This window comes from Lolium perenne, chromosome 3, assembly GCF_019359855.2.
Source record: "Lolium perenne isolate Kyuss_39 chromosome 3, Kyuss_2.0, whole genome shotgun sequence".
Lineage (NCBI taxonomy): Eukaryota > Viridiplantae > Streptophyta > Magnoliopsida > Poales > Poaceae > Lolium > Lolium perenne.
Genome location: NC_067246.2, coordinates 282,722,555 through 282,733,185, shown reverse-complemented (window position 1 = coordinate 282,733,185; position 10,631 = coordinate 282,722,555). Strand labels below are relative to the sequence as shown.

The following is a 10,631-nucleotide window of genomic DNA, read 5'->3' as shown; positions in this document are numbered from 1 at the left end:
TCTCCGATCGAGCCGTTTACGATGCAGGATCATGGGTCCCGCATGTCATCCTCTATGAACCAAAATTCTTTCTTTTCTTGGATTTTTTTGACCCTCTGATTTCTGGCTACTTCCTTTTTCTTTTGATCCCGTGCCGCCTTGGAAACGTTGAGACCGCTGCTGCGAAATGGGACCTGCATGTCATCCTCTATGTGCAATCAACTTTCTTTTCTTGGAGTTTTTTTTGTTACCTCATATTTGGTCACTAGCCTTTTTCTTTCGGTCCCGTGCCGCCTCTCAAACAGTGATACCGATGCTGCTAAATGGGACCCGCATGTCATCCTCTATGTACTATAAAAATTTTCTTTTCTTGGATTTTTTGGCACCTGATATTTGGTCACTTGCCTTTTTCTTTCGATCCCGTGCCGCCTCTCAAACGGTGATAACGCTGCTGCTAAATGGGACCCGCATGTCATCCTCTATGTACTATAAAACATTCTTTTCTCGGATTCTTTTTGGCACCTGATATTTGGTCAGTTTCTTTTTCTTTCGATCCCATGTCGCCTCTCAAACGGTGATACCGCTGCTGCTAAATAGGTCCCGCATGTCATCCTCTATGTACTATAAAACTTTCTTTTTTTGGATTCTTTTTGGCACCTGATATTTGGTCACTTGCCTTTTTTCTTTCGATCCTATGCCACCTCACAAACGGTGATACCGCTACTGCTAAATGGGACCCGCATGTCATCCTCTATGTACAATCAAGTTTCTTTTCTTGAATTATTTTTGGTTCCTGATATTTGGTCACTTGCATTTTTCTTTCGATCTTGGCCATGTTTGAAACGTTGAGGAACCTGCTAGCTCATGGGACCCGCATGTCATCCTCTATGTGCTATAAAAATTTATTTTCTTGAATTTTTTTCACTCTTTGATTTTTGCCTATTTCCTTTTTCTTTTGATCACCTGCCGCATTGGAAACGTTGAGTAAGCTGCTGACTCATGGGACCCGCATGTCATCCTCTATGTACAATCAACTTTCTTTTTCTTTTGATCTCAAGTCGCATTTGAAACGTTGAGACCGCTGCTGCTAAATGGGACCCGCATGTCATCCTCTATGTACAATAAAGTTTCTTTTCTTGGATTATCTTTGGCTCATGATATTTTGTCACTCGCCTTTTTCTTTCGATCTCATGCCGCCTTTGAAACGTTGAGTAAGCTGCTGGCTCATGGATCTCGCATGTCATCCTCTACGAACAATAAAAGTTTCCTTTCTTGGAGTTATTTTTGACCCCTAATTTCTGGCTATTTGCCTTTTTCTTTTGATCTCCTGATCCCTTTGAAACGATGAGGACGCTGTTGGCAGGTCGGTCCCACATGTCATTATCACATCCCAAAAATTTGAAATGTGAAAATAAAATAAAGCGAGTGTTTGTTTGTTTGTTATAGTTGAAATTATATTGTTCGGTATGACCAATACTATCTAGATGGTGTGAAATAATACATGTGGGAGTAATTGCACCCGAATGTTGTATGAATATGTTCTATATAGGATATACATATATTGAACCGTATTCGGTGGAAGCACACAATATAGTGATATAGGTTACATATTGATGCTTAATGTATATATATATATATAAGTCGCATGCATATGTTTTAAGAGCATGTGATTTAACACATCTTATTCATCTAGAGGTGCATCTACACAGGAACATAAGGAATTGGATGCAGAAATAGGTTGGCCTTCCTGCTAAGAGTGACTCCAAACACCTCTGTCATGTCCATTTTTCCTGGTTCAACTCCTTTGGGCAGATCCAAATCAAAATGGTAAAGAAGGCTAGCCAGAGCTATCTCAATACTTGCATGGGCAAATCCTATACCCGGACATATCCTCCTCCCAACCCCGAACGGAGTGAACTCAAAGTCCATACCTCTAAAATCGACATCGTTGTTGCCTTCGAACCTCTCCGGCATGAACATCTCTGGCTCATCCCAGTATTTCGGGTCCCTAGAGATCGCCCATACATTAGTGAGTACAATTGCCCCTCGTGGCACGTCATATCCATGAAACTTGTAATCTTGCAGGCACAATCTAGGAAAGAACGGGGCAGGGGGGTGCAGCCGCAACGTCTCCTTGATTGTTGCCCTGAGGTAGTGCATGTCCTTTAGCATGGACTCTTGTATTGTGGCTTCACCTGCGAGAACACGTCGTGTCTCTAATTGCACCTTGTGCATCACAATTGGGTTTGCCACCAGTTCGGCCATCGCCCATTGCAGAGTAGTTGATGTGGTGTCGAGTGCTGCACCGAAGACATCCTGGGGAAATAATTCATGAGCATAAATAAAATAAGGTGTAACTAATATGGTCATTTTTTCTGTTTTTCTTCTTACACATATTTCCTCTATGCCAAAATATAGTCAAAATCACACCATGTAAAGTTTGACCAACTATTCTACGTTCTTCTTTTGGTTTCGGAGTAAAGGTGGCACGATGTGATGGTGCGTAATCAGCGGAAAATGTTCGAGTTTCAGAGACATCGGGATCTTACTATCAGCACTGCCCTTATGACTCCATCGGTAAGGGAAACTCGGATGTCGCCTTCTTTCTGGATCCTCAACAACACGTCGACCAGGTCATGTTCATTGTCTCCATCTGTGGATGCCCTCCTCTCCTGGTGAGTTTTGAGGATGTTATCCATGAGCTTGAACATCTCTTGACGGTGCCGCTCCGCCTTCCCGCTGCCGCGTGGCAGAAGCCGCACGAGCCGCGACGAAGGGAAGAGGTCCCTGAGGTCGAACAGCGACGCCAGGCTCACTCCTTGCTTGACGATCTTCATGAACGCGGCTCTGTCTGGTAGCCTGTCACCGAAGATGGCGCGCACGGCCGAGTCTGTCATGAACTCGTCGAGCAGCTCGCCCACGTTCACGAGTCCGCCACCAGACGAGGATGACTTCGCCTGAACGGAGGATACAAGGCGGGCCGCCTCCTCCTCACGGATGCGTTGAAATGACCCAATGCGCCGTGCGCTGAGCAGCTCTGTCATGAGGATCCGGCGAAGCAGGCGCCAGTGATCACCATATGGCGCAAATATGACCCCTTGGCCATGCCTGGAGAGCTCGTCGATGCCCGGGCTGCTTAGCCGCTCCGAGAAGACGGCCTCGTTGCCCTTGTAGATCTCCCTCACGGCCTCGGCGGAGGAGACGACGATGGCCACGCGCTCGCACACCCGGAGCAGCATCAGCGGGCCGTGGCGGAGGGAGAGGTCGCGGATAGTGCGGTGCGGGAGCCCCCGCAGCAGGTGGTGCAGGCTGCCGATGACCGGTAGCTGCCACGGGCCAGGAGGCAGCCTCAGGCGAGGATGCTTGGTGCCGCTACTAAAAACGGCGCGTAGGACGGCATAGAGGAGGAGAGCCAAGAAGAGGCATAAGCATAAATCGTAGTACGGCACCGTGGACTTCATGGGCGGGGAATGGCGGGAGAGTGATAGTTGTGCAGAGTGCAGACTAGCAGGCGAACAACACCTACGTATATATAGGAGCAACCCAAAACTGTTTTTGGTGCGGCGATAGTGATCGTCACCCAACTTGTGGCACACCGGATCAAATACGTGCTCTACAATTCAAGGAAGGAAAAAAAAATCGGGCCAAACACGTACGAGACTCCACGGCAGCCCCTAAAGGTTATACAGTTTGCGTACGTCTAGGATTAATGCAGCACTCCGTACACCCTTCAAACACATATTAAGAGATGAGATCGCTCTAATTCCTCAATCCTCATTAACGATTAGTTAAGTCGCACCTAAAAACGACTAATTAAGTCATATCTAGCCTGTATTAGCCCCTATGGCTAAATTGAACACGTATAGATCCATGCGTATATCATCCATATATGTATGAAATTGGTGATGATGAGGAAATACAAGAAACCACAAACGTCGAGAGGGAGAACCAGAGCACTCCGCGTCATCCTGCATGGGCGACTCGGGCGGCAGAAACATTAGCCGCCAGTCTCGGCTGGCAGATGGCGGCAGCAAGGACTTCGTCTCGCGGCGCCAGGGCAGGCATGGCGGGCTCTTCGTGAAAATACAACTCTACATATATGTGGGCCACTGGTGGAAAAAAGGGCTTTGGTCGCGGTTGGCAACTGCCATTAGTCGCGGTGGCCCAACCGCGACCAAAGCAGCGCGACTAAAGGCCCCCCCCCCCTTTAGTCGCGGTTCCTTACGAACCGCGACTAAAGGCCCGTCCACGTGGGCCGCAGGCGAGCGCCAGGGCGGAGGACCTTTAGTCGCGGTTCTTCTGGCCAACCGCGACTAAAGGCCTCCGCAGGGTTTAGGGTTTTAGCCCCCCTCCCCCTAAATCTGGTTTCTTTTTAATTTGTATTGTTTTATTTCTTTTGGGTTTTAATTTTGAAGGAGTTTCACATATTCTACGGTACTGTATACATACATGCATATGAATGTACAATTTCAAACAAATTTGAAATTAGAACCAAAAGGAATTCAAGAGGAATATACAATATATATTCAATATCGGATGACCATATACAATATATATTCAATATCGGATGACCATATACAATTTTGAACAAGTTAGTTACAAATTCTGGTGCATATAAAGTTCTACGTCATCGTAATAGTGTTCTCCTCTAGGATCGATGACTTCCCTCGCCAACCATCCAGCTAGTTCCTCTTGAAGTGGTCGGAAGCGAGCTTCTGGACTAAGCGTCTTCCGGAGGTTATTCCTCAGGATGTTGTTCTCACACGTCTGGTCCCGCTCATTGCAGTATCTCCGGATCCTCTCACAAACATAGTATCCACATAGATTGGTCCCCGGTGGCTGAATATCCCCAGTCGTCGGCACTACCATTTTAAAATGTAGCTCCTTTTTGAATTCACCGACCTTGGTATCTACGAACCGTCTCCAAACCCTACGAGGCAAAGAAAATTAAATAAACAAGAGAGTTATTAATCAGTTACTTGATATTAGGAAATGATGAACGAAATAGGCCGATCGATATAGAGCGCAAATGAATGAAAATAATTACTTTTGCATCATTTTTCTCATGTCGCCCCAAAGCGCCGGATCCATATTCGAGAGAGTCGTGGACGAGAACTGAGGAGGTCTGAACTTTAATTACCATAAGAATCCAGTGGAACCTGCGGACACGATACATGCACGATCATGCATAACTCATCGATTAGCCACATACCATGCATGGAGTAAACAAAAGAGAATGTGCTCAAGGCAGAAACACTCACCCAAAATGGTAAGGAAATAGAATATCACTTTTACTGTTGCTGTTTTCTAATAAACCGCCACAGGTCATCCTCCACGTCGGCGGGGTGGTGTTCTAACACATGTGAATTAACGATGTGTGGGTCACTGAACCCAACATCATGGATGTTCCTTATTCGCATTTCCCGCTTCTTCATTCTGCATAATAGCGTACACAACAAGATAGTTAGGACGGTGCGAGGCAATGAACGAGATGGGGTAGAAATTAATAAATCACTTACGAACGTAGCAAGCGATGATAGATTTGTCGAGGTCGCGCAGATTGAACAGCTGGAACAATTCACTCAGAGGAATTTGTACCCGGTAATGTTTGAAGTGATGCTCATATCTAACTTCCGCATAGATATACTCTTTGGCGTTTTTATGTTTTATGTAACCCTTGTACCAATTTAGCAGACCTAGCATTTGTCGAGGTAGATCCCCTTCTGCGCAGGCTCGACGAGAGGGCCATTCTTCACATATGTAAATACTACGTCCTTCATTGGCGCCTCATCAAGGCCTAGCGATTGCACGAAGAGTGATACCTAACTCGGCCGCTTGTTCTCGGCACTCGTTACGGTCAATCCATGTGCTGCCGCAGCTGCTATGATATCGGGGGCATCCGGATCGGCGGCTTGCACTATGAGCGGGGCGATCGATTGTTTACTTTGTTCCCCGAGCTGGGCAACTTCTTTCCCCTTTCTAATTTTGACTCGGCCTCGTCCTTCAAGGCTTTCTTCTCCGCCAACTCTTTCCTGTTCTTGAACGCGAGTGCTTGCCTACGAAGTTCACGTAAATAGTCGTCGAGGCGATTCTTCGCGGCTTGGGACGGTGTGTTCAAAAATGACTTAGCCCACTGCTTTTCCTTGTCGAGAATATGCGGCTTGGGCTCGCCCTCTATTTTCTTCTTGACGCTCGCCTTCCATTTCTCTAAATCAGCAGCCGCGCCGCCTCGACTTCCTCGGCACTACTTTCCCAAGGCCTCGTGGGGAGAGGCTTCGGTGATACCTCCGGTACCTTTGTTTTCTTAGGTACGTAAGGGTCCGGGTTAATAACCCGGGACTGCACGCTTCTTCGCCGGAGGTGGATTGGGGCGGTACCGGTGTCTGATCACCCGCCGGACGAGGAGGCGAAGCGCGGCGTCGGGCGACGTGAATGAGGTGTATTAGGTGAAGCACCACCGCCACCGTCACCGCCACCGCCACCGTCACCGCCACCGCCACCGCCACCGTCACCGCCACCGCCACCACCACCACCGTACGGGGGTGGACTTGTTGGCGCCTCGCACAGAAACTTGATAAATTTCTTCTGCCATAGAATGAGCGGCGCTTGACATCTCCAAGTCTTTTCACCCCTTCGGGTGTAGCAATGTCAATGTCCGGGTCCTCAAACCGTTGGACTATCTCCTCCACCGTCACACGAGCATAGCCATCTTGAATGGGGTTGTTGTGGTGGAGTGCTCCAGGTGGCAAAGCACTGCCGATGGCTACCTTCATGGACATGTTCCCGATAGGATAATACAGATGACATGCTTTCATCTCCTTTATATCGTCCACGGGGTAGCGAGAGGCTCCGGTGCAGTAATTTCGACCACCGAGGCTCCGGTGCGGTAATTTCTATCGTCGGTGCACCAGCCGGTGAGGCCTCCGTGGAAGCCACGCTGCTTCTTCTCCGCTGCGGCTTCCGAGATCCATTGGATGATCTTCAGCATCTTGCGCCCGAGCTGCATCTCTTTCGGCGACTAGTACACTCACGGTTTTCTTCATCACATCCATTTCCGTTACCAATTTCGCCACAACATCTGCATCCCGATCCATCTTTCTCTTACGGCTTCTGTAACCGTACGGGTCATCGTTCCGGGGGAACCCTATTTTCCACGGAATGGGCCCCATGCCTCGTATACGTCCTCCGTGTTCAGGATTCCCGAGGGCTTTTGTCAGGGCGTCGTTCTCTCTGTTGAACCTGATCCTCCCCTCTTGAGCCTCCCTCATTGCCTCAATAAGCTTTTGGGTGGGTGTAATTATTTTGCCCTGATAAACACACTCCCCTGTCTCCGGGTTCAGCGATCCCCCATGCCCGTACCACCAGCTTTTGGCCCTTGGGTCCCATCCCTCCGTACCTGGACGGATTCCTCGCGCCCTCAGCTCGTTCTCCATCTTCTCCCACTTAGGCTGCCAAAAGCGATACCCTCCTGGCCCCATTTTATGATTGTACTCCTTCTTGGCCGCATTTTCCTTATTTTTTTTCGATAGTTCAAGGAACTGCTCCGATTTCTTTTGCTTCACAAAATCTGGCCAATCATGTTGCAGTTTCTCATATTGTCCTTTGAAATCCGGAGTCTTGCCCTGGTTGACAAAGTCATGGGCTAGATTTTGCTTGTATTTCCGGAATGCATTGGCCATCCTAGAAAGAGCGAACTGTTTGACTAGCTTGCGCCTCTCCTTGTTTTCCGCAATCTTGTTACCCTCCTCATCGTATTTGCGGTATTCCGGAGGTAGAACGAAATGTTCCATAAGCTTGTTGAAGCAATCTTTTTTTCTCTCTTATCGACAAAAGTGAAACCAACACGTGCCTTCTTTGGCTCATTCCACTCCTGGCGGGTGATCGAGACGTTGTCTCTAACAACGGCTCCGCATTGGCTGACAAACTTGGTGGAGTTCTTGCTGGGCTCCAGCGGCCTGCCGGTTGCTTCATCGACAACATCGATGGTGCATGTTTCTCCTGCTTTCATCGTCTTGGTTGCGCCACGCTTTGACGACGTACTCGATTTTTTTGACGATCCGGCCGAGGGCTAAAATAAGAAAGAGAGTCGCGCGCGTTAGTACACACACATTTATTCAAATCAGACGCTCAATATGTATATATATATATATACCTCGGCGCCGGAGGTGGTTGCTACTTCCAACTGAAGATCGTCGTTTATCGACGTTTCTTCGGCACCATCTTGCTGACGGCGCCCTTCATCTTCACCCTCAAGGTTCAGATAAGAAGAGATATCATCTTCTTCTTCTCCGGTCGGCACAAATGGAATATCGCCATTTATGATGCCGAACATATGGTCTTCAGCGTCCGGATCATAGTTGTCCAGAATCGGGTCAGCTCTATCGTCCGCCATATGTCGATCTGAAAACATGTAGTCAAAACAAATTAATTGTGTATATGCCAGCATTATCACATCTCTTCTACATATAAAGAGAGAGGGCGACGAGGGAGGCGAGAGGGGGGACGCAGTGACCGCGTGACCGAGAGACCGGTGGCGGTGGCGAAAGGGGGGACGCAGTGACCGCGCGCGTGACCGAGAGACCGGTGGCGGTGGCGAGAGGGGGGACGCAGTGACCGCGTGACCGAGAGACTGGTGGCGGTGGCGAGAGGGGGGACGCAGTGACCGCGAGACCGTGAGACCGGTGGCGGTGGCGAGAGGGGACGCGATGACCGCGTGACCGGTGGCGGTGGCGAAAGGGGACGCAATGACCGGTGGGGGTGACCGAGAGTGCGGTGGCGGTGACCGAGAGGGCGGTGGTGACGGCGCTAAGTAAAAATTTTCTTAAGTCAAAATTTTGATAAGTAAAATTTTTGTTAAGTAAAATTTTTGTTAAGTCAAGATTTTGTTAAGTATACAAAATTTTGTTAGTATACAAAATTTTAGGTAAATTTTTGTTAAGTATATAAAATTTTAGTTACAAATTTGTGTTAAGTATAAAATTTTAGTTACAAATTTGTGTTAAGTATAAAATTTTAGTTACAAATTATCAAGTTTTACTTTTTTTTGTTAATTTACCGTTTTTGTTAAACTAATTAACTAGTTAAAATTAAAAAGAAAAAAAAAACACAAAAAAGGGAAAAATAATCCGGCCCGGCCCTCTCTCTCTCTCCTTTTCTGGCGCGCGGCCGGCGGCGCATGGCGCGGCGGCGTCAGCGGGCGGCAGCGCGTCAGCGCGTGCGTCTGGCGGCGGCGCGTCTGGCGGGCGGCGGCGACGGCGCGCCTGGCGCGCGCGTCTGCGGGCGGCGCGCGCGTCATCGGCGAAGCGGCGCGACGATGTGCGGTAGGGGGCGCGGGCGCGCGCGACATACGGATCGGCGGCGACGAGGCGGCGGCGACGGCGTCTGCGGCGATGGCGAAGTGCGGCGACGACGTCGATCTGGCGAGCGGCGTCTGGCGTCTGGCGGCGCGGCGTCTGGGGTTCGGCGGAGAAGACGATGGCGCGCGGAGAAGACGATGAAGACGATGGCGGAGGCGACGGTTCGCGCGAGATATTTATAGCCCCCACCCTTTAGTCGCGGTTGGGGAGGCGACCCGCGACTAAAGGGCACCCTTTAGTCGCGGTTGGCCCGGCCAACCGCGACTAAAACTTTTTAGGGTTTTTTTCGTTCCCGCGCGAGAGACCTTTAGTCGCGGTTGGCCGAGCCAACCGCGACTAAAGGCTTTTTCAAATTACTTTTCTTTTTCAAAATCATAAAATACAAATAATATATCAAAAAATTCACAAAAATAAAACTAATTCAATTCAAAATGTTAATAATACAAATAATATATCAAGAAATTCAGAAAAATAAAACAAATTCATTTCAAAATGTTAAAAATACAAATAATATACCAAAAAATTCAGAAAAATAAAACTAATTCAATTCAAAATTTTAAAAATACAAATAATATATCAAAAAATTCAGAAAAATAAAACTAATTCAATTCAAAATTTTAAAAATACAAATAATACATCAATAAATTCATAAAAATAAAACTAATTCAATTCAAAATCTTAAAAATACAAATAATATACCAAAAAATTCAGAAAAATAAAACTAATTCAATTCAAATTGTTGAAAATACAAATAATATACCAAAAAATTCAGAAAAATAAAACTAATTCAATTCAAATTCTTAAAAATACAAAAAATATATCAAATAAATCAGAAAAATAAAATAATTCAATTCAAATTCCTAAAAATACAAAAAATATATCAGAAAAATCAGAAAAATAAAACTAATTCAATTCAAATTCTTAAAAATACAAATAATATATCAAAAAATCAAAAAAATACTTCCCGCCACTTTCTTCCCGCCTCTTTCTTCCCGCCACTTTCTTCCCGCCACTTTCTTCCCGCCTCTTTCTTCCCGCCACTTTCTTCCCGTCTCTTTCTTCCCGCCTCCTGTCTTCCCGCTCCCATTTTTCCCGCCATTTGTCACTACATATAGGTAGCCCGGCTTGGCCAGCATTATCACATCTCTACAATCTCTCATCACTCTCTCATGGCTTCCACCGCACCCACTCTAACCTACCAGCAGGTGGAGGAGCTTTGCGCCTCGAACTACCCTTGTCCACTGGGCTACCGCGTCCTCGGGCTGGAGCCTAAGCGCCGGCGGCGTGCCGGTCCCT

The 10,631-nt window shown here is 47.4% G+C and overlaps 1 protein-coding gene across 1 annotated transcript; it reads right to left on the bottom strand.

Annotated features, from left to right (window-relative positions):
• Positions 1–1,593: 1,593 nt before the first annotated feature.
• Positions 1,594–3,464, bottom strand: LOC127339990 (desmethyl-deoxy-podophyllotoxin synthase). Its single transcript, XM_051365775.2, has 2 exons — positions 2,529–3,464; positions 1,594–2,295 (listed from the first exon to the last, which is right to left on the bottom strand). Exons 1-2 carry the CDS (start codon positions 3,438–3,440, stop codon positions 1,681–1,683), a joined length of 1,527 nt encoding a protein of 508 aa, XP_051221735.2. The 5' UTR covers positions 3,441–3,464; the 3' UTR covers positions 1,594–1,680.
• Between the last annotated feature and the right edge of the window lie 7,167 nt (positions 3,465–10,631).

Bases quoted from the DNA above. Each gene is read 5' to 3' on its own strand.
- LOC127339990 (XM_051365775.2), bottom strand. From the start codon at position 3,440: ATGAAGTCCACGGTGCCGTACTACGATTTATGCTTATGCCTCTTCTTG. The intron at 2,296-2,528 runs GTAAGATCCCGA...TTATTTCCCCAG, and splicing joins TCATAAGGGCAGTGCTGATA to GATGTCTTCGGTGCAGCACT.